The sequence below is a fragment of the Drosophila albomicans genome, chromosome 2R, assembly GCF_009650485.2.
Source record: "Drosophila albomicans strain 15112-1751.03 chromosome 2R, ASM965048v2, whole genome shotgun sequence".
Taxonomy (NCBI): Eukaryota; Metazoa; Arthropoda; class Insecta; order Diptera; family Drosophilidae; genus Drosophila; species Drosophila albomicans.
Window position 1 is genome coordinate 287,910 of NC_047631.2, and position 23,885 is coordinate 311,794.

Consider the following 23,885-nt stretch of genomic DNA (forward strand, 5'->3'; position numbering starts at 1 on the left):
TAAAATCTGGAAAAAATCATACATTATACCTATCCTAAAAAAAGGGAGCAAATCTAAAGTTCAAAATTATCGCGGTATACGAGGGTGGGCTGATAAATATTCGGCCTTACAAAGAAAATACGTTTTTTTTAAATTTTGCTTTTTTATTTCTCAACATAATCTCTTTTTAGACGTATGCACTTGGACCACCGATCCTCCAGTTTCCCAATACCTTCCATAAAATAGGATTTGTCCAGGTCCTCAAAATAGGCGTTTGTTTCACAGATTACCTGTTCATTTGAATGAAATCTCTTACCCCCAAGCCATTTTTTTTAAGTTTGGAAATAAATAATAGTCACAGGGTGCTAAATCTGGAGAATAGGGTGGATGGGGTAGAATTTCGTAGTGCAATTCACACAATTTCGACATGGCGACAACGCTCTTGTGAGCGGGAGCATTGTCCTGGTGAAACAAAACTTTTTTCTTCGCCATGTGCGGCCTTTTTTTCTTCAGCTCCGAATCAAATCGTCCCAAGAGATTGGAATAGTATTCTCCCGTAATTGTTCTGCCTTTTTCCAGATAATCCACATGAATTACACCTCGGGCATCCCAGAAAACCGTTGCCATCACCTTGTTGGCCGACAAACCGATCTTTGCCTTTTTCGGTGCCGTTTCTCCAGTTGAAATCCATTGCTTTGACTGTTCCTTACTCTCTGGTGTATGGTGATGAATCCAGGTTTCGTCAACAGTCACAAAACGACGAAAAAATTCGTGATTGTTTGCGTTAAGCAATGCCAAACTCTCCTTCGCAATGTGCAAGCGGTTGCGCTATTTTCCATTGTGAGCAATCGCGGCACCCATCTTGACGAAAGCTTACTCATGTGTAAAAATTCACGTAAGATGTTTCCAACGCGTTCCCGAGAAATGTTTAAAGCATTTGCAATCTCTCGCAGCTTGATTCGGTGATCATCCAATATCATTCCATGGACTTTATCCACAATTTCTGGTGTTGTCACCTCTCTGGGACGACCCGGGCGATCATCGTCAAAAATGCTTGTCCGCCCGCGTTTAAATTTAGCAGTCCAATATTTTATTGTTGAAAACGATGGAGCTGAATCCTTATAAACTTTGTCTAACTCATTTTTAATATCGTCGTTGGATTTCTCTTTTAAAAACAGAAATCTTATGACAGCACGATATTCGATTTTACTCATGTTGACGACAATGCAAAAGTGAATGCGCTAAAAGTCCCGCCAAAATTACCAGTGTTGATAAAACCGCATGAAACTTTCACAGTAATCGGCTGATAGAAAACACTAATCGAATAAAATACTTACGAATTTTTAAAAAATTTTTTCTTTGTTATCCCCACCCTCGTATCTAAATTGTCTGCGATTCCGAAAGCATTTGAAAAATTATAACTTCTCAACTGCAACATCTGTGTAAATCTATAATTTCACCTTACCAACATGGGTTTGTGAAGTCTAGATCCACTTCTACTAACTTATTGGAGTTCTCTTCTATTGTAATTAAAGGATTCGCGAATAAAATGCAAACGGATGTCATTTACACCGATTTTAGTAAGGCTTTTGACTCTGTTAATCATCACCTCTTACTGTATAAGCTTAATGTTTTAAGGTTTCCTCATAGTCTAATTGAGTGGATATCCTCATACCTTTCCAACAGAATTCAGAATGACAAGACATTTTTCGCCGCTGCTGAAACTCACAGCTTTATATTGGGTTAGCTTCAGAATTAACTTTAAGTCTCTAATTTGATTTCAATAAAGAACGGTTCCAATCGGAATCGCAATCAAATATATTTTTTTTATTATTTCAAAATAAATAAAATATTTGATTAAACTTTTAATCTACATACCTTGAGCAATATTATTAATTTCTATTCCAATTGGTGCACAAACGTAAAAATGGCGAATGATCAAACTTATTTAACTATTTGCCGCTTCTTTTTGATCGTTCCACGAACTTTGCGGTCCAAGAAAAACTTCAGGGTTGCATTTCGATCAGTGTGTATTGTAAGTTCTGCGAGATTGTTTTTTTTTTTCAAAAATGGGCAAGTTAGCAACTGATATCGCCGAAAATTTCAGAGTGTGCGTTAAGGTTAACATAAATACAATAGACACCCAAAACGCCAGGAACTTTAAATAACACAAATTCTATCTTCTCCACGGAAAAACAAGTTTTTCAAGTTTCCTACAACCGTTACATCATTAAATTCTGAGACATTGGCATGTCTACTGAAGAATAGCTAAAACTTAGACATTGTAAGCGCACCCCCGCTCCACAGCATCTCAAAGAGGTCGAACATTTTCACGGCACATTGGCAGATATATGTAGCTAGATGCATCAAAATCGACAAGAAAATTTACGATACAATAGAACTGATAATGCGGCCTAAAATTGAATACAATAAGACATTGCATTCAGTAGCAGGCAAAAGACACATCGAAATCGTTCATGCAATGCACATTGATTTCCAGCAAGCCATAACAGAAAAATAACACATTCCCAATTAACCAACATCGGTAGATGCAACATCCCCGTAGTATACAGTGATGCCTTAATATGGTAACTTATCTAAGACACTCGAAAGACAGGAAAATTAACAAATTTATATGCTAAGTTATTAGTTGTCGACATAGATTATATCATAATCCTCTTGTACTTTTTAAAGAGCCACCATAGAATAGCAAAAAGCTTAAGCTTTTTTTTAAGCCATAGCCGTTAAGATTACAGCAGTCACACCTTAACCTTTAATTCCATTTATAGATGCGAAGTAAATTATGGAGTTTATAGTACAACATTCATAAAAAAATAACGTGTGATACATTCGTTCAAGGAAAAATAATTAACAGGCTAAGGCCGAACAAAGCCACAAAACAAAATCTGGAAATAAACAACAAAATTTCCACCGGAACGCGTAAATGAAATTTTATTTATAAAAAAAATTGGTGCTTGGAAAATTTAACCTTGCGCTAAAAGGGCATAAATAGTGGACACTTTGACATGTTACGCAGACTGTACGCAAAGTAACTATGTACATATAAATGAATCGATCCCATATTAACTTCGGGTTGAAGATCCATATACATAAGCATTAGATATGTTTACAAAAATGAAATATTTTCATTGCTGTTATTTTTAACCATTACTAGCATTTGAGTTGTGGGTCATCATAAATCATATGATCATCATAAATCAATTGATTTCAAACAAAATTATAAGAGGTTGTTATCAATTCTTCACTTTTCACAATATAGTTTAGTTTATGGAGGTCTCTTGTGGATTTATTTCCAAATTTCAAATTCATGGAAATTTCTTGTGTGTAATTTTAACTTGATTATTATTGTAAAAAAGAAAAAAAAATGAAGGGCAGTGAATCTTGCCGTTCTAAACAAACACTTCAAAAAGTTCTCATTTTTGTTTGAGGGGAAACAAATACTACAATTGGATTGCCGCAGACGATATTTTAAGCTCAATCTATAGTTTTTATTGCTACTTATTGAATTCAATTATACCCTACTTCACACATCGCGAGGGATACCCAATTGAATGTTTGTCCATTTTGCAGCATCCGGGTAATCAAACTCCCCCTACAAGTAAATATTTATATATTTTTGAGTTTGTGTAAGTAAACACTAGCAATACTCACAGTAATATGATCTGGTTCATGCCACAGATGCCAAATAACCCACCACCACATAGTCCCGCCGACTACAACCGCTCCAATTTTAGTTGCTTTGGAATGAGGTGGAGGAGCACTCCGATAGGAAACACTGAAACATTTGTCTCATATAAGCGTTACATAATATCTAAATATATATTTCTGATAATTTTCACTTACACATGACTTTTTCTATTAATAACTTGTGTGTTGCATTTTAGAGATTGAATTGCTCTTCCAGTTGCCAAAATATTCCGAAAAGTTTTCATATTCCCAATCATTTTTCAATCAGTGCACTTTAAAGCCGTAATATATATTGTGATAGAGATGTGCGCAAGGAATTATCGATTAACTTGAAAATCACTAACCCTTATATGGTGTATAAAAATTCGATGCTAAGACTGTGACTGAGAGTGAAACACTAAAATGGCCTACTTTTCCATCGATACTTCGATAATGGTGTGTATGAGAATGTCAAATCAGCTGTTTCGGCAAAATGAACACAAACATAAAAATGGATAATTTAAAAAAATTAAAATAGTGTGTTGCAATTTCTCGTACAGAAAAATATCATTTATTAAAAATTGTGGATTCGCAAGACTGCATTCAAATTTAAAATAAAAAATATTGCAAGAAAGTTTCAATATGTGCTTGAAATATTGTCGCAATAGAAATAGGACTTCAATGTGATTTTATGTTTTTTAGTAATTTGCATTTATTTAATAGGCGAATGTTTCAGTGGTGTAGCTATGAATTTTTTATTTTTTTTTTTTTGTCATTTCTATGTCAAATGTTGGCACACAAAGTTTGCTAAAAATGGTCACACTAATATATGTGGAATTTGCCGTATTTTCGATAATATTTTGGTATATGTATGATTATTCCACTGCTAAATCTTGGGGCCTTAAATTATTTCAAATTGATTTGCAATACTTCGAAAATTAACCAAAGTCGAAAGATACAAGTAAATAGACAGGGGCATTAGAAAATGTTTAATGAAAATCGCCAAGACGATCAATTTGACCACTATATACATGATACCACATGAGACCACATTATACATGATAAAACAAGATAAAACATTTTATGTGAGTATGTAGATACTTAAAAGAAGCTTGAAGGTTGAAGGTTGACATAAACATGCTGAGAAACTCCCTTTTTATAGGAATTCATTTGTCAGTCATTACGCTCTTCGGAACCTTGTGGAATCTCACGTTTAACTTGAAGTCGTTTCTTGCTGGCTACCAGTTCATGCCGAGATTTGGAATACCATTAATCTGAGACAATGATACTCCGAAAAGACTATCGATAAAAACATGGGAAGTAGAGGGACACAGTCCATCAAAATTCTTGGCGGAATGCTATGAGACAGCAGCAATATTAAAATCACCAAGGGCAATAAATTAACGATCAGAAAGCATGTTAGAAATGTTATTAATTATAGAAAAATGAGCTAAATACAGAGCATCATATGAAGCAGGTGGATATACGAATAAGAAATAAAAATGTTAAAACTACCAAAGGATAATTTTACAGCCATTAGCTCAATATCAGAAGTGTGATCAATCAATTCTAAAGCAAATTGAGCATCTACTGCAATTAAAACCCCACCACCTCGACGTAGTTTGCGATCACGTCTGTATAAGGAAAATCTACTAGGACAAATTTCTGTATCAAGAATGTCATCCTTTAACCATGTTTCAGTAAAGGCAATGACATTGAAAGTGAAAGGCATACTATTTAAATGTGGGTCAGTAAGTTTACTGCAAATGCCTCTTCCATTCTGACAGCCAAGAAGTAAAGAGGATGTTAGTTTTTTGAATTGACAGACACAGAAAAAGGCTTAGGATTACAATTCTTGCTACTATTAGAAAAATGAACCGGAGACCGATTTTTCCTTTTGGCAACAAATTCTTTGACTAATGTTCCGGCCAAAACTCTTTACTGCACATCATGCTAAATTATTCAGCAGGAACACTTATTTTAAAAGATGAAATTTCCCGCTCGGGGCAAACCATGAGACAAAAATCTGTTTATGCTGTGGCACCGCAACTAACATGTTGCGGACAACTGAAGTATGAGCTGGAGGCGATTCTTCAATCGTTACAGCACTGATAATCTCGACATAGGATCGTGATGGTTGAATTTTTTCAAAAGTCTCCATCTCAGCCGACACCATAATCGATGAAGTAGCAAGAGATTCCATACATAATGACGTAATGTCATGATGTCGTGCCTCCAGAGCTACCGGAGGTTGAGGGGACAAAATGACATTAAATCGCCAGCAGGTGGTACGGATAAACTTGGAACATCTACAGGGACAGAAAGCTCAATCGGGGCAACCGACAGACGCGTATTAGCCTTTTGACGCCTCGGAGACACGGTCAAGAGCTTCATACTCTTAAACCCAAAGCGGAAAAGCTATCAGAGAGTTTTTAAAAGCCCGCCAATACATCTCTGAAACCAGTTCGCATCTGCCGTACAAAACCCAGCGATATAAGTCTTTCACGACATAGGAATCGTTGTATACATCTATCCTGTGGTCGTATAACGATTTAGTTAAACATCTCCTGGGTATTGCCGAAGTCTCCGACAGCTCCTTCTTTGAAGTGAAAGAGAACGGCTAGTAACGACTCGTAGTGCTGTAGACCCATGTCCATCAGCGAATTTAACGAATCACCAACTATCGCCGCTGTGTCAAAGACCTGCTTCTCTGGCAAACACTTCTGCTCCAAGCGCCGAACGTATACTTAATAAACGAAATAGTTCACAAGTTGCCTGAACGCTAGGCCATAAGAGTACTATCTATTATCTCTGTTTGATTCTCACAGTGATATTTTCGAGAATCGATTGCGATCTGGTGTTCGAGCTGGTTGCAACGGCCGATGCGAGCTTCACGCCAAAATTCTCCACTCGGTTACCAACTTTTATAATGTGTCATCCTGCACCACAGTAAGATGGTAATCCTCTACAATCCTTTGTTGGACCAAAGACCAGCCACCCCAGCTTGTAGGCCGATGCATAGGGTTCATTTGCAACGAGAAGTCTACTCTCTATTGGCCCAACTCGTCGCCAATCTTTTTCGATGCATCGGCAGGCTTAGGCTCCGCACTGCTTGTACGTTCTGCGAATCGTAACGATGGCGTTTTCCCGCTCCGCTGATTTGTAGATTAACTAATGTTGCGGGTTTACTGGCAAATCTAAGGCCAAACCAATATTTTTTCAGCTGCCGCCGCTCTCCAGTTAGCTTCAGCCCTCTCATCGATCATCGAGACGGATGAACCTTCGTCGAAGAATGCATACGTATTTACCCTTCAATTGAGCCATGCGTTACAGTCGGATAAACTTGCAGAGTGCTGGCATGCCATGCCCACTCAGTTCTTCTTCCTGGTGGCAGCTTTGCGGACAATTCCTCCATTAGCGTCGGGTTGCTCAAATGGATCAGATCCGAGAACCATAGTCGGCACTGGTGCGTTTCGCAAAGTAACCGGCAGATCGAGTTTGCTGACTTCTTGTTTTCCTGGGGAAGTGCTGAGTTGACATTCTCAACAATTAGTCGTACCAGGCAATCAAGAATTAGCAACTCTCTTGCTGAGGTAAAATAGTGCATCACCCGGCACTAACAGTCTACTTAAACTTCCTAATTAATTTGTCGCCGACAGAATTAAAAGATGCTTTGGAATCCGCAATAGTGGAGGATTTATTCTGTGTGAAAATTCATTATAATGGAATCCGTAATATGAGAGAATTTTATTCTGAGTAAAAATTCATTATAATCTGTTTTAAATCTATGACTTTTTTCTTTCCGCAATGACTTACTCTAATTCTCTACAAGATCGTGTATTTTTCAAGCATCTGCTTAAGTACTGTAGGATGAGACTGTGACTGTCACAATAGTCATTGAAATACCACATTATTCTTTAAACTATCGATACCCTAACACTAAAAACCACTAGTCGAAATTTAATTTATTTAATTTATTTAAGAAATAAATGTTTATAAAATATATGACAAAAGACGGCTGCTGAGGTCGGGTCTTAGTTGCTTTGGTTGATAATCTGGTATATTTTCATTTTAAACTTAGTAGTATATTTATATAGAAACTATAGTCTATATAATTAAGTATGTATATTTATTTGGTATATTTTAAACACAATACCGTACTGATTTGCTTTTATACTTTTTTTAGAACAAGTGCACCGGCTTCAATAATGCAGTTTTATTATGCAAGTTCTTACACCAAAACTGCATCACTCGAACAGCTGTTTAGGGGCGAAAAAGTAAACAAACTCAGACAGGAAGAATAACAAAGGCAATAGAAACAAACCCACAGAAAAGTAGTAATTCAATAAATTATGAAGCACTGATATTTGCGTTTTACATCATAATGATTAACTCGCTCTGCAACGATTATATTTATATATGCCCCTGTCTATTTCCTTTTTTTTTAATTTTTACATTTTTTTAGAAATGCTAAGAAATTTAATTTGAAGGTGCTAAAATGTGTAAGTGGAATAATCAGCTGATTTTCATTCATACCGCACTTTTTCGATAAATATACCAAAATATTATCCAAAACGGCCACATTTTCAGAATAATTGCCGCATGATGAGGCATAAGTAGGGTTGTTGGATTTTGAAAAAATATCACTCGATGATATTAAGAAATATGAAAAAAAAAATCGATATATCGAGTATTTTTGATCATATTTTATGTTGAGCTAATTTTGAATAAATGTTTCCTGTCTCTGTTCTTTTGGCCTAAGAATATGTATAATAAAAAAAAACGGCATAATATTTGATTTCATCAACCATGAACTGCAAATAAGACACAAAAGACTATTTTTTACTTAAAAAGTGAATAGAAAAAAATAAATATTAAATATTAAAATAACACAATTATTAAGAATATGATATAGAGCACAGCCCAGCCTATTGTGCTCAATTTTATTTGGTATTGTTAATTTATGGAGTTTGCGCTTAATGCTTTTAATTATTAATAAGAAAATAAATGTGTATTTAATGATTTTAGAAAAACTCATTCGGTTACATGCTGGTCTGTCATACGACTACGGGAGTCTGCAACAACACTCTTAATGGCAGAAGCCCACGGTTCAGATGAAACCGACCTAGGCATAATTAAGCAAATTAATGCCACCTTCGCTAGCATAGGCATAGTTGACATTCGCGAGATCCAGAATTCCAACGGATTTGTCTGATATTTTAGAAGGGTATCTTTTATTTCGATGCCCTTAGCGGTAACCACATTCCCTTCTTTCAATTTTGTATTAATCATAAAAATCATTCGAATCACTAAGCTTACGGTCACATAAGAATTTGCGTTCAAATTTTCAGTGGATATATCATCTCAAAAATATCAATATCGCCTATTTTTGCCAAAAAATATGGCGATGATATTTTTGAAGAGGAAAAATATCGATATATCGATATTTTGATATATTTCCGACATCCCTAGGCATAAGGTTCTAAACGGAAATTTCAGTGATTTCAGTCAGTTTTATTCAAAACCGATAGCTTTCATACTTGTTTATATGTACTTGAACTACATCTATATTTAGTAGCCCGATGTTTCGCAGGCGGATATTATAATTTTAACAAAAGCTTTGCGTTTTCTAGCTTTAATTAAAAACCATGTAAGAATTCATTCTGTATTATAGCCTATTTCCACTACACCCAAAATCTCGGTTTTCTTTGGTTTTTTCACGTTCAGGCCGAATGTTACGTTCGCCCCATTTAAAAACCCATAAGAAAAAAAGTCGGTTTTTCTACGTTCGCGAGCTTTGTAGAAATAGCGATTGCACTTTTTGGGTAATTACGCAATATTTTGATCGATATGACAACGAAAAACAGCTCACCACTAAACAAACAGCCGACATTTAAGTGAGCCAAGGTATGAAAATAGGAAAATAAAAATTTTATTTTGCTTTTTAAGCAAATATTTTATATTTTAGATATGCCAAAAAACTCGAAAGCCGTCAATATCGTGGAGTGGCATCCACGAGGCTATGTTGTTCGACTTATGGGAGGAGAAATGTAGTGCCTTTTTTGGCCAATCCACAAGGGTGCCAAACTCCTCCCAATTAATTCGAAAATTTTTTTTAAAAAAAATGATTCGTTGTTTCCAGGAACATCGCGTTCCCAAAAACACCCATGCCGTTGTTTAAAAGTAAATGTATTTATGTAAATATTACATTGCTGCCAGCAAATCTACTTATGTACATAATCCTAAACGGATGGCGATTTCTTTACTTTTGGCAAAGGCCTATACTCCGTTAATTTTCCACTTCGTCAAAATCCTCATAAAAATCCTGCAATTTAAGAAAATTTTCCATTTTAAAATGCGCGTGCTGTTTTTTGAATTGTTCGCCAACTCGTGTTTACATTTGAACTGCTGACATTTCAGAGCGGCCATATTGAAAAATTTACCGTTGCCCATATTTTTCGGTTCGTGCCAATGGAAACCCCGAAACGGGACTTTAAAAAACGTAAAAAAACCGAGTGAAGTGGAAATAGGCTATTATTCAATTGTTCATTGCTTGTGTCCGTCTGTCAGTATGAACACCTACATCTCAACTTGTATGTATATACCAAAATTTTTTTTCGAATTTCTCTTACAGTCTATAAGAGATAGAGCCAAAATTTGTTTTCCAATTTTGGTATAAACAATAATAATATACACTCTTTGTGATTGTTGAAAATTTGGTTGCGATCAGATAAAAATTGTCGAAGTTATTAATGAAATACTTTTGTGTAGGCAAAACGTCTACTTACTAGGGGTCTAGTTGTTTTTGCTGACAATCTGGTATATTTTGCACTCTATAGTATATCTTGAACATACCATATCAACACACCAAATATAAAGTTTGGTATTATTATAGTATATTATTTCGGTATATTTTGAGAATAATACCGCGATATTTTTCTTTTATTTAGAATGAGTAGTGGGTATATCACAGTCGAGTACAATCGACTGTAACTTTCTAGTTTTTTTTTATACTACAACATGTAATATTTCTTGTATCTTACATTGCGTACAGTTCCCAAATGTGGGAAGTCGAATTCCGCGTAACTCCGATACTAGAATGTACATATTTGGGTGTCAAAATATATAGTATAACAACCTAGTATTTCGCACTGCAAAGGGAAGAGAAGCATCAAGATGAAAATTTTGAGCTATTTTCTCGTGAAAAGAAATAGATTTTTTGTAATATTGTGGAGTCGCAAGATTATTTTTGAAATTGAAAATAAAAAAAATATTGCAACCAAGATGCAATAATATGTGCTTAGGATAGAAATAGGCAATGAATGTTATCTGTTTTGATTTTTTTTTATTAAGTGCATTTATTTAATCGGCAATGTTTTTCTTTTTCTTGAGCTTGTAGTTAAAAATTTCTTGTCAATGTCATTCATTAACAGTACTAGATTTACGTTTTTGTTTACCAAACGACCAAGAGTCCCTTTTTTGATTTTTTCAGAGTAGTATCTTGATTGCTCTCCCCGTTCTATCTCGCTGTGCACAAATACTTAAATAAATTAATTACATTAAACTCAAGAAATTTTGTGTTTCTGTATTCGAATTGGCCAGATACATTTAGACGAGACCCTCAACGCCGCTTTCGTTAATGAACCACCGAAGGCCGCATCATATCTCGGATAGTTTGGGACTCCCGTCAGTCGGTGCAGTGCAGTCGAAGCATCTACAAATTTTCTTAAATTTGTCTTGGTCACTGGAATAGACAGACGCTTTATAAGAACAGTAACTTTTTCTAAGAAATAATCGGTTTTTTATAGAATGAATAAATAGCTGCAGATATTAATCGTACTTGGAGCGAGATTTCCTTGAACTACATAGAATGCTTGTATCATTCTATGAAGGAAGTTATTACTAAGAAAGCAGCCAGTCCTCACTACTGAAATTTTTGTTTATCTCTTATAAATTAGATATTAAACCCAACTAAAAATTTAAGTTAGAAAACAAAATACGTTTCTTGTAAAACATTAAAAAACCTTTGTGCGTCTCTTCTAATAAAAAATGCTTTACGAAAAAATCATTACATACCAAATGCGTTTGCATATTAACTTTTTTAGAATCATCATTAAATATTCATTATTTAAAACAAATTTTAGAGCAAGAAAAAGTGCATATAACGTAAGACAAGCAGTGTATATCAATCGAACTACAGACGAGCAGTTTGAGTAGTTTAAGCGTGTTTTATACATTTCCGATTCTGACAGGACACCTTTTTAAATCAGATAAGCGAGTAGTTATTTGATATTTTGTTGCAAAAATTAATATTTTATTATTATTATTAAAAACAATTAAAATTTGAATCATAATTTTCTTCAAATGGGTTTTTATAATTGTTCTTAAAGTTATTAATAAATGGATCGCAATTATATATTTTATCATTAACTTTATCAGAAACATTTTTACAATTTTTTAATCCAACTAATCCTGATGCAAACAAATTGGAAACTTCTTCAATTATATCGCAGGGTATAATACTGTCAATTTTATCGTAATTTATAAATGAATTGCATTTAATATTTTTGTCACAAATAAAACAATTTTTTGTGTCATAATTACAGCGGATGCAGTCCATGTGAAATGAATGCTGGCATAAAAAATAGACAGAGGGCATATGCAACGATTGACGACATTGATCACAGCAGCTATTACGAAATTCTATTGGATTAGAAGTAAATTGGGACAATAGAATATTAGTTGATTGTATTGTCTCACGAAGCTCTTCAATTAATTCAAGGTCAGTTTTAGCCTCTTCCCTATTTTGAAAAAATTTATTCACCATTAAATTTCTCAAATATAACACCTTGGTGCCAGGAAAGGACAACAAAGGTGCAACACTTTTACTTTTTTTTAAATTTGTATCAAGACAAGTTATAGTTGCTTGATCTGTGTCATCATTAATAGGATTGTTAGGTTCAATTTTAAAAAAAAACGCCTTACATATTATTAAAGTATTATTTAATCTCAGTGGCGTTTGTTTTAAGTATTTATGAATTGTTTGAGACGATAATTTTTTATCGCGCCAAAGACTTAGATAATGAAGAAGTTTATAATAATGTAGTCCTTCGTCACTATTTATTTGTTCTTTCGAAAAATCAACTAATAAGTTTGTACAAAACTCGTCAAGGTCGGAAAAAATTATTAGATACGGAAGTATATTTTGAATTTTACAGTTTTGCACTAACGTTTTAAGAGTCTCCAAAAGCATTGAAGAATTCATTGCAAGAAATTCTCGCCCATGCTCTTGAAAGAAATGTAATATTTCCTTTTCTTCAGTGTTTTGAAAAATCGAAATCAAGTTCTCTGACTTACTTTGCGCATTTACAAGACTTAAGAAAGGGTTGTCGTGAACTAATAGTTGCTGAAAATCACAAAAGTGCGATCGAGAAGACCAAAACTGCTGAATTCTTAAACTAAGTGATTCACGATGAAAACATCTTTCATGCAATTTTATTTGCTCGACTGTCCGATTATGATTAGTTTTTAGTAAATTACGTAAATATCGATTAAGATTATTGTTGTGTCTGGAATATAGTAGTTTAGAAATAATGTCATATGGTTTGATCAGACCAATAGTACGCTCAAATTCCTCAACAGCCGAGCTTACTGCGCCTCTCATCAATAAATTATTGCCGAATTTCAATCGCACGTACGACGTATTCCGAGAGTTGGCATTTCCTGATCTTTCTAGTAATCGAAGTGTATTATCATACATACTTTTGGCAAGCAGACGTTGAACTTTAGTTGCAGTATTGTGCTCTTGCAACATGAATATGTTCAATGCTTCCGCCTTAGTTATGATATAATATGAATTTCTTCCTTTGCCACTGCCAACACAAATTAAATTCTTGATTCTTTGGTGAAACACAATTAACTTATTTTCTACATCGACGCAAATTACGAGGGAATCGCTAGAAGTATTCACCACAACGATAAGATAGTGTCCTATCCAAGAAATAAACTTCTTCATTCCACCAATGGCGTAGCAGGGTCCTCGACCATCTCCATCGCGAGTAAAACAGTATATGGCATCATCTCGGCCAGCGACGAGAAAAGATTCGGATCCAATCGGTTGTGATATTGTTGAACAATGATTGTCAACATTCTTGTTCGTATCCAAAACGCTTTTGAACTCGACAGAGCCCTTATCATTTAATGCAAGGCAATATATACCATCAAGGCAGGTTACAAACATATTGTATGTTTTTATGTCTGATACCATAGAATTTCCCTCAAATTGTATGCCATTTATTGAGCCTGTTCCAATAATATGTCTTCGAAAGTTGAGCACAACTTTACTACTGATTTTTCCGAAATGAAGTAATAGATCTCCTTTTTCAAACCCAATACCGATTGCAAATATCGCATTTGGATTTTGATCTCCCATGAACTCTGCTTGAAGAAATGTTGCCGCACTCGTTGATCTGATGAGTTCTGTTGAAATGCAACATGCATGTTTTTCCTTCTTCATCAAATTCTTCAGATCGTATACTTCTATGCGAAAGGAAAAAATGTCTGCATCATCTTGTGTTATGAGAGTAAGTAGATGGTTTGTCGTTAATGCGCACAATTTAACTGGTTTTTGACTGTTAGGGCATTTGAAGCTTGTAGTTCTGAGATTATCATTTTCGAATATAACATGTACAAATCCATCCAAATCACAAAGTACAGTCGTGCTGCTTGTTAAGGTATTATTAATAGTTTTGGTAAAATTGCAACAGTGAGCAGTAATATCGGCTTTTATTGTTTCCAATCCACTTGAATTTATAGATCTTAACTCGAAGAGTTCGACGTTTTTCCACTCCAACACACTCATCATAAAAATATAAAGCAAATTGAGAACAAAGAATTATTTCACATCAGCTGTTATTCAGTGTGACCCCACCTTGGCTAGTGAAAATATATCATCAATGTGAAAATAAATATATTGATATCTCGTTTATGTTATGAGGATTCACACTAATTGCATCTGCTTAGAAAAGATTCTATTCTGGGATGCGAAAATTTACAAGGTTGAATCCTTCGAACAGCTGTTAATGCGTGGGAAAGTACATATATAAACTCAAGCAGAAAAAAAATATCAATGAAACATAAACATGCAAAAGGAAGCATTTTACAATATGATTAAATATCTCTATTAAAAATACAAGACTCTGCTGCTTTTCAGAAATTTCTAACGATTAGGCCTATCTAAATAAATGGGTTTTAAGAGGTCTGTTTTCAGATGAACTAAATCGCTTTATTTATCGTCAGCTCTATTATAAATAAGACTTGAAAAGTTTTTGGCTCGAGTTTCGGTAGTGGGAAAAAATAGTAAATCAATTATTTTAAATTCGTAAATTCAAAACACAAATTTCAGAGTTGGAAATGGGGAAAAAAAACAGCACTATCAAACCATTTAAATATATTTTAGATGTTGTATCACAATTCCAATTTATAAATAAACATATATGTTCCGTCGGAAATTAATTAAAAATGAAATAGTGAATGGATTCTATTCTGTGAGGAAGTCAGTATTTACAATTTATGTATACGAAGTGTACGATTTAATGCTTATACGCTGGTTAGTCTGGGCTGAATCATTGAAATTTGAGCGAAATTGTGTTTTTTCTGCGTAACCCCGTATAAAGAAAACGGACTTGCAAAAATTTGACGGCGACATTTCGTTCAGCAGTTCCATATTCGAAAAATAGGCAAATAGGCAATAAGATGGATAATACAAAAAAAATTAAAAAAAAAGAGTTTCAGGCATTTTCTTTTGAAAAGAAATAGCATTAATTAATATAGTGGAGTCGAATGATTAGTTATGAAATTTAAGATCAAAAAATATTGCAACCAGGTTGTGCTTGGAATATTATCGCCATAAATGTGATTTCATCTGTTTTTTTTTTTAATAATTGCATTTATTTAATAATTTCCATGCCTAATTTAGGATAGAGGCATAAAAAAATGCTTAAAGAAAATCGCCAAGACGCTTAATTTAATTTCGTCGCAGAGCGCGTTGCTAACTATAATGTTAAACGAAAATAAGTAAAGTCAAATGATAAATAATAAATAATATTTATATATACTAACATTTTTTAAAAAACGGCAGTGTCAATATTTTATTAAATTGCTCATTTTTGGTTGATTTGTTTCTATTGCTTTTGATTTTCTTCTTCCTGTCTGAGTTTGTTTACTCTTTCACTCCTAAGCAGCTGTTCGAGTGATGCAGTTTTGGTGTAAGAACTTGCATCACAGAACTGCATCATTGAAGCAGATAGGCTTGGTCTAAATAGAGTATTACAGCAATAAAATTCAAACAATTAAAATGTTACCATTGTAAAACGTTGAATACAAAAATACTATAATATTTAAAGCTTAGATCTATCGTCAACAACCCAATTGAATTTCTTGTCCTGCCATGACTGTAACTGCCGTACAGTCCAGTAGACAACTGGCTAACATGTCACACCATGACAATATTGGTGTATGTATGCATGTGAAGTTCTGCATCGTCCCTGCAATTCTGAGCACTAGTTCGTTGCTGGTGAACCAGCAGACCACCACTTTCCGTTTTTGTATGAAATGTCCGCAATTAGGGTCAATCGCCACGGTTGGCCGTTATAAATTAAAAGACATGTACAATTACAATTACAGTTTTTATTTAATTTTAATTTTTCTTTATTTTAATAAGTCGGATTCTTTTATTACTTTAAGGCACTTTGAGATTTTAAAATATCGTTTTTTTTTTGGAGCTGCAGGGCCTTTCTCAACTGGTCCACACTTATTGAATCTGGAAATAAAAAGGATTACAAAAGTTTTAATAGATTGAAGTAGATAATGATTATTAAATAATTGTCTTTTAAAATACCGATCATAACACCAAAGAAATTGTCTTATTTTTTAGGGCCGCCGCACAGTGGGCGATTTGGTCCCGCTAGCGGCATTTAATTAATAACTTCTAAACTAAAATAGATATTTTCAGTCGGGTTTTTTTCACTGATCAGAAAAAAAATCATAGAATTTTTGAAGTTAAAAAAATTTTTTTTTAAATTTTTTTAAAATTTTTTTTTTTTAATTTAAAAAAATTTTTTTTTATATTTAAAATTTTTTGTTGTATTTTTATTTTATTTGAACTTCAATTAACATATTTCATATATAAACTTTATCTAAAAAATGATGGGATGATGGAAAAAAATGGGATGACTTCTGAGTGCAATACTAAAAAAAAGATCCCTTTTTGGTACTAACACTGTGTCTAAAAAGTACCATAGTTTCAAGGCTAGCAGAGAATAGCAGTTGATATTACACATTTTTGAACGCCACTGATTCACACTTTCGGCTAATAAAGGAGTTAGACTGGACTTAGTTGAACAAATTAAGTTCTACTCCACGAAAGACAGGTGTACGCTAATCCGGGCTAGTTGTTAATACACTGAATTACCACTACGTTTTATGAGCTACACATTTATAGACCGGTCACAAACATTGATTTTTTTTGAAAATACATTCCTTGAATATAATAAAAAACCAAAACTTCTAACAAATTCATCAAAAAATTGTAAATTTCCGAGGAACTCAAATTCCATGCGCGCAAAGAGAAAAAATTGTGTAAAGCTCTTTGCGAAATCATATGATGTGTTTGACCGATCACAGCTGATGATCAGCTGATCGTAGAGCTTTCAAAAAGCCTTTAAAAATCTAATCAAAGCATCTGCTATCGATATGTGAAAAAATATTAACGGATTTTTAAATTTCAAAATTTGAATTAAATGCCGCTAGCGGGACCAAATCGCCCACTGTGCGCCGCCTGTCATTATTTCCATAACGTAGATTTTCTGTCATAATTTCCACTTCTATTTTAGGCACATTTTCGTTAGCCACTGTACATCTTAACTTTTCATTATATTTGAGTTTTTGCTGCTGCTACTTTAGCAGTCTTAAATGACGATGCTTGTCGTACTTTCATTAACTGTTTATTTAATATTTACAAATAAAACATATATATATATATATATATAACACATAATATTTTTTAAGTGACTCACCTAATAAAATTGCGATTGCTCTGCTATGCACTTCTCAGCTGAAATGCTTTTAAAAATTTCGTTTGGGCAAAAGAGCAGCACAAAATAAAATAAACGGTTCTTTCGGGACAATTGTTTTGTAAGCGGTGCACCGAAGACGCGTAAACAAACAGCGAAGGAAAACGTAATCGAAGTTTTGTCTTTAACTGTGTAAATGCCCTTTCCACAAAATATCAAAAAAAATATGCGATGCTTGCCGTTATTTTGTACTTATGCTTTAATGCGCATACATTTATTAACTAGGCGTTCGTGTACTATGGGGTCACTTTTGTAAGTACCCATGCACAGTGGGCGATTTGGTCCCGCTAGCGGCATTTAATTCAAATTTTCAAATTTAAAAATCCGTTAATATTTTTTCACATATCGATAGCAGATGCTTTGATTAGATTTTTAAAAGCTTTTTGAAAGCTCTACGATCAGCTGATCATCAGCTGTGATCGGTCAAGCACACCATATGATTTCGCAAAGAGCTTTACAAAATTTTTTCTCTTTGCGCGCATGGAATTTGAGTTCCTCGGAATTTACAATTTTTGGTGAATTTTTTAGAAGTTTGGTTTTTTATTATATTCAAGGTATGTATTTTCAAAAAAATCAATGTTTGTGATCGGTCTATAAAATGTGTAGCTCATAAAAACGTAGTGGTAATTCAGTGTATTAACAACTAGCCCGGATTAGCGTACACCTGTCTTTCGTGGAGTAGAACTTAATTTATTCAACTTAATTCAGTCTAACTCCTTTATTAGCCGAAAGTGTGAATCAGTGGCGTCCAAAATGTGTAATATCAACTGCTATTATCTGCTAGCCTTGAAACTATGGTACTTTTTAGAAACAGTGTTAGTACCAAAAAGGGATCTTTTTTTAGTATTGCACTCAGAAGTCATCCCATTTTTTTCCATCATCCCATCATTTTTTTAGATAAAGTTTATACATGAAATATGTTAATTGAAGTTCAAATAAAATAAAAGTACAACAAAATTTTAAATTTAAAAAAATAAATTTAATTAAAAAAAATAAAAAAAAAATTTTTAAAAAAACATTTTTAACTTAAAAAATTCTATGATTTTTCTCTGATCAGTGAAAAAAAACCGACTGAAGATATCTATTTTAGTTTAGAAGTTATTAATTAAATGCCGCTAACGGGACCAAATCGCCCACTGTGCCATGTAGTGATCAGCGAGGTAAGCACTTAACCATGGCCAATAGCCTCCTCCAGTTCGGCAGGCGCACGTTAATTTTGTTATGCAGCAACAGAAGTTTCGAAGATTAAGACGACAACAATTGTTCGTGTCTCAGAAGTTTGCAGTTAAATGACCACACAAAGACTGCGTTGGCTCTGCTGATAATTTGTAAGCCTAACATATTGTGGTGTGCGGGCAGTGCTGCCAACTTTTGACCAGCAAAAATAGCTGTATTTGAAGGAATGAATCGAGAAAAAAACTCAAAAAAATTATTAAAAAATCCAAAAAAATCTCCTTAGTCTGTCTCATTTGCGTATGGCATATTATATTAGTGCCTATCATTTGCAGATATTTTATAGGCACTTCATAGTCGACGCAGCATTTTCCCATCCGTTACAATCCGATTCTCTATATTACAATAAAAATGAATAGAGTATATCTTTTGCTTGAAATTAATACTTTACCTTATGCTTAGAATGAATTCCTTAATTTGGATTGAATTAGGTTAACCTGGCTATTTCCGCGTATGACCAGGGCAAACACAATATTTGGATGGCCACAGTTGCCAACTCAAAAATCTCTGGTTTTCACCAGAATCTTTAAAGTGTAGCACCTAAAACCAAAATTTGTTTGTGTTGCTGATGTTGGCCCACTTGATCAAATTGAAATGGAAACACTAAGCGAGTGATGACATTAGCGTATTTCGAGAAATTGACGGGAAAATAGACAAACTATTTTTTCGTCTGTGGAACAGGCGAATTGACACCCAAATACACTTCACTTCACTTTTGGAGTCCCGATGCCCTTTATTTATTTGTGCTGCGAAACAAAATTTGTTGTATGGAGTTGTGCGGAAAAAACGAGATTTTATTCATCTGGAAAGATTAACAGCGGAATCATCGAGGAATTTCATAGACAAGTACAACTTAAACTACCACAAAGGCGTTTTCATATGGGCACTATAAGGTCATGGACAAGAAAAAAACATATGTACATACATACATATGTAACTGGGTTTAGGCTTGGCTTATTTAAGTAAAAATATGATAAGCTTATATAAATTAATTTTAAATTTTGTTTACAATAAGAATATTTAATTAGAATTATAACAAATATTTTATTTATTTTGTATATTATTGAACAACTTTTTATTTGGCATATTTACAATTTAGTAATAGAATATATGCCGATCCAACGCAAATGGCAAGAAAGTGAGTGGGCGAGAGCTCGCGAGATTCTCTGCCTCTATCAGAAGCACGTGATCCTTACATGTCATCTTTAGGTGACAGCAGACTTGTAATACTATAAGTTTCCATGCTCCTCATTCAAATGAATTCAATTGTTAATTGTATATCCTTTCAATCAATTAATTTATTTACCTCTCGAAAGGCTCCAATGCTCGCAATAATCCGTACTTATCAGATATAGTCGTATGTCGGTACGCCCAGAGATCGACTCTTTATTGTACTAGCTCGCATCTCTTTCGGCAACGATTTGCATTGCGCGCGTAGTATCAACAAGTATTCGGCATCCTCACATTAAAAACGGCAGATTTCGAGCGGGTTCCACAGAATCGTCGTATGAACATTTCTACCGAAGCAATAGTTCTTATCATACATAATAACTAAAGAATCTCTGAAAAGATATTAAAAACGGATGCGAATCGATTAATGTAAACTCACTAAGAATCTCCTATTTGTCATTTGATAAATTTACTTAATATGATGATATATGTATGTACATATGTCAATGATTCGCATATCATAGAGTCTATGACATAGACATAAAAAAATATTAAAAATATCGACCCCAGCAAGCAATTGGTTTTTGAAGATAAGTAATACACTTTTTATCTCCATACATTTTGTGCAAGTCTCGTGTTCGCCATATTATTTTTTCCTTGTACCTTATATATGTATATGTGACACAGCATATATATAAGTACATAAGCGTTCTACCGGCATTTTTTCCGCTATCTTTTCTACTTTGTGTATACATTGCACAGTATTTATATATATATATCCTTATATGTATATGTATGTGTAAGTATTTATACAGTTTAAAAGAGTTCGCTTATATTTTCCGTTTTGGCCGTTGTTGAATGTACTTTGTTACATTTCTGTCGTTTCGCGTTTGTCTGCTTTTTAAAACACTCCAGTGTATGCAACCTCTTCGTTTTATTTTATTCTAAATAACAAGAAAGTTTGCACGCTATTAAAAACGATCCGCTACACTCCATATGTATATATATATATATACACATACGACACACATACATACACTTATCCATTTATACACGACACTTACACATATCCATTCCATATACATTACATATATATATCATCCAAACTTTATTCATATATGTACATGAACAGCAGCAACTTGTGATCCAACGAGTTTAATAAAGATTCACGCTGCTGTTTGTGTTTTATTTAACATTGTGTTTTTTCCAACACCGAAACATATTTGTGTTTTCCAACAGCGATCTTTCCGTCTGTTTTCTTGTGTCGGCCTTGTTCACTATCCTGTGACAGCCGAAGTTCCTCTCCAATTTGTGCTTGCTTTCGGATGTCTGCTTTATCTTGAGTCTTTGTCGAGAAAAAGACTCTAAAGTGACTGCCGAAGCATAGTATGTTCGAAAGCCAAAAGAGTGAAAAAGACTCTAAACTTTCATTAAAGCTTCCGACCACAGCTCGTCGCCTGTCGTCCGCTTCGCCCGCTCCTTCGGGGTCCAAATTCGCCACCCCTGCCGCTCAACTCCGAGTCAAAGTCGATCGTTCGTCGCCGTCTGCTTCTGCAAAGACTCCGTCGTTGCCTAAATCTTAAACTGCTCCACGTAGTCAGGCAACTACCCGTTCCGTCCAAGCTAAACTTAGCAAAACCCGTGCGATGGCTCTCAGCAACTTCGTCGCCGTCTCTGACAGACTGGTGCATCACTGCTATGCAGTGTATGAGCGGTGTCTCGCCCGTGTAAAGGGGCAAATTACCCAAGTTTCCGAATCAACCAGGAGTGAAGCATCCGCTCTCCAGTGGCTGCCGGCTCCCTCCAGTCGACACCGAAGTATTCCGTGGGGATTACTTGCGGTGGCCGACCTTCCGTGATCTTTTCACGGCTATCTACGTCAACAATCCGAGGTTGACTCCGGTTGAGAAACTATTCAGCGGTGCTTGACCGCTCTTGACCACTCAGACATTTTAGTTTCTAGTTCTTTCGCCGACTGCTTCCTGGTCTTTCTTTGCTCATCCAAGCTCCCCAAACGTACACTCTCACTATGGGAGCAATCATTGGTGGACAAGACCAAGATTCGTACACTCGAGCCTGTTGAGGACGTGAAGCAAACGTTCAACTCGCAGAACCGCTGGACCATCCCGTCCACAGCAGAGTTCAAAGCAAGTTAACTCTTTCAAGGCCCAAGTCACTCAGAGAGGCAAATCGTGTGACTTGTGCTCAAACGACAATGATATGCGCATTAGCCCTTAGACGATGATATTACTATTTACATATTTTGAAGCTAATATTAATGTCTCCTTGACATATTTTTAAAATGTAAATTGTTTATGAACAATATTAATAATATATATATGAGAATTCTCTAAATACATTGCAAAATGTCATTCTGCACAAGGGTTATTGAAGAAAAAATTCGTCCGCAGACAACCTCTTGCGTCGAAAAACGAACACACACTGACGAAAGCTTTTGCCGACGAGACTACCTTCTATAATTGTATCATGGGCTTGGCCATTGCTGGCGTAAAGTTTGGAACAAGAGCAAAACAGAGTATGCTAAATAACGGTACTTAGCAAACGATTCTGAGTTTGCTCATGTGCCCTGAGTTTACTCATACGCGATGATTTTGTTCATACGCGTTGAGTTTGTCCATTCGGAGGGAGTTTGGTCATAATAGATGACCTAATATGAGCTGTTTGAACACGAACATGAATAAATTCAGCAAGCAAACGAATTTACCGGATTTGCTCCAAGTGAACAAATCTTAGAATTTGTGGCACGAAACGAATTTAAAACAAGTAAGAAAGCTATAGTTGCATGTGCTCGACTGTGAGATAACCACTACCCATTTTGAATTCAAGAAAACAACGCGGCTTTATTCTTAAAATATATCAAAATAATATACCTCAAAATACTACAAAAATACCAAATGGTATAGGTGGAATATTTTTATAGGATTTCATTTAAAATGTACCATGAACAAAAATGCTTAGTTGCTTTGGCTAACTATGAGTAGGTGTTTTTGCCATATAAAAGTATTTCTTTAATAACTTTAATTTTTAAATTCACGACTCCAGCTTTAAAATTACGCTTGTTATTCGAGTCAATTTGCGGTGCGGACAATATTGTGTAATCAGTGGAGGTTTTGTCAGCTGCTTGTACTGAGCGCCATTGCTTCTAAGGACGGTGTGTGTACTGCTTATTCAGTGTACCATTGTCTTGGAGTCGGACCAAGGAATCTGATGGCAATCCTGCCTTCTTGTTTGACAATAGAATAGTATAAGTTCTTTTGGCTGTCATCACTTTTTTTTGGTCTTTGTGGAGTCTCCCGTTTAATTTAAAATCATCCGTTGCCTGCTGCCAGTACATGCCGAGAATTTTCTCCTCTGTATCGTTTCATTGCACAGTTTTAGTACTCATATTGGTTCAAGGCATCACCGTTTCATTGCACAATTTTAGTACTCATATTGGTTTAAGGCATCAATTATGGTTGATGAACTAGATGCGAATTGACAAAGCTCGAACTGGATTTGGCATTTATTGCTCTTTTTCGGGACGTTAAATCATTTGCCATTGGAAAGCTATCGCGTAATCGACGTAATGGTAGTCGGTGACCACATTCGTTGAGCATGCTACGTCAAATATCATCACAATCATATCGTATACATACGGATCTCGTTGGTCGTTTCCATCGCGCA

General features: G+C 34.8%; 2 protein-coding genes across 2 annotated transcripts; both read right to left on the bottom strand.

Moving 5' to 3' along the window:
- Window positions 1-3,259: 3,259 nt before the first annotated feature.
- Window positions 3,260-4,048, bottom strand: LOC117573118 (NADH dehydrogenase [ubiquinone] 1 beta subcomplex subunit 2, mitochondrial-like). The gene is made up of 3 exons (XM_034256044.2): window positions 3,844-4,048; window positions 3,652-3,775; window positions 3,260-3,592 (listed from the first exon to the last, which is right to left on the bottom strand). The coding sequence occupies exons 1-3, from the start codon at window positions 3,942-3,944 to the stop codon at window positions 3,524-3,526; spliced, it is 294 nt and encodes a 97-aa protein (XP_034111935.1). The 5' UTR covers window positions 3,945-4,048; the 3' UTR covers window positions 3,260-3,523.
- A 7,759-nt stretch (window positions 4,049-11,807) lies between these two features.
- Window positions 11,808-14,590, bottom strand: LOC117573117 (uncharacterized). The gene has a single exon (XM_034256043.2). The coding sequence runs from the start codon at window positions 14,528-14,530 to the stop codon at window positions 11,993-11,995; it is 2,538 nt and encodes an 845-aa protein (XP_034111934.1). The 5' UTR covers window positions 14,531-14,590; the 3' UTR covers window positions 11,808-11,992.
- Window positions 14,591-23,885: the final 9,295 nt, after the last annotated feature.

Excerpts from the sequence above, each read along its gene's own strand:
- LOC117573118 (XM_034256044.2), bottom strand. The coding sequence starts at position 3,944 with ATGATTGGGAATATGAAAACTTTTCGGAATATTTTGGCAACTGGAAGA. Across the intron at positions 3,776-3,843 it reads ATTAATAGAAAAAGTCATGT|TGTTTCCTATCGGAGTGCTC; the intron begins GTAAGTGAAAAT and ends CAAATGTTTCAG. Across the intron at positions 3,593-3,651 it reads ATGAACCAGATCATATTACT|GGGGAGTTTGATTACCCGGA; the intron begins GTGAGTATTGCT and ends ATTTACTTGTAG.
- LOC117573117 (XM_034256043.2), bottom strand. The coding sequence starts at position 14,530 with ATGATGAGTGTGTTGGAGTGGAAAAACGTCGAACTCTTCGAGTTAAGA.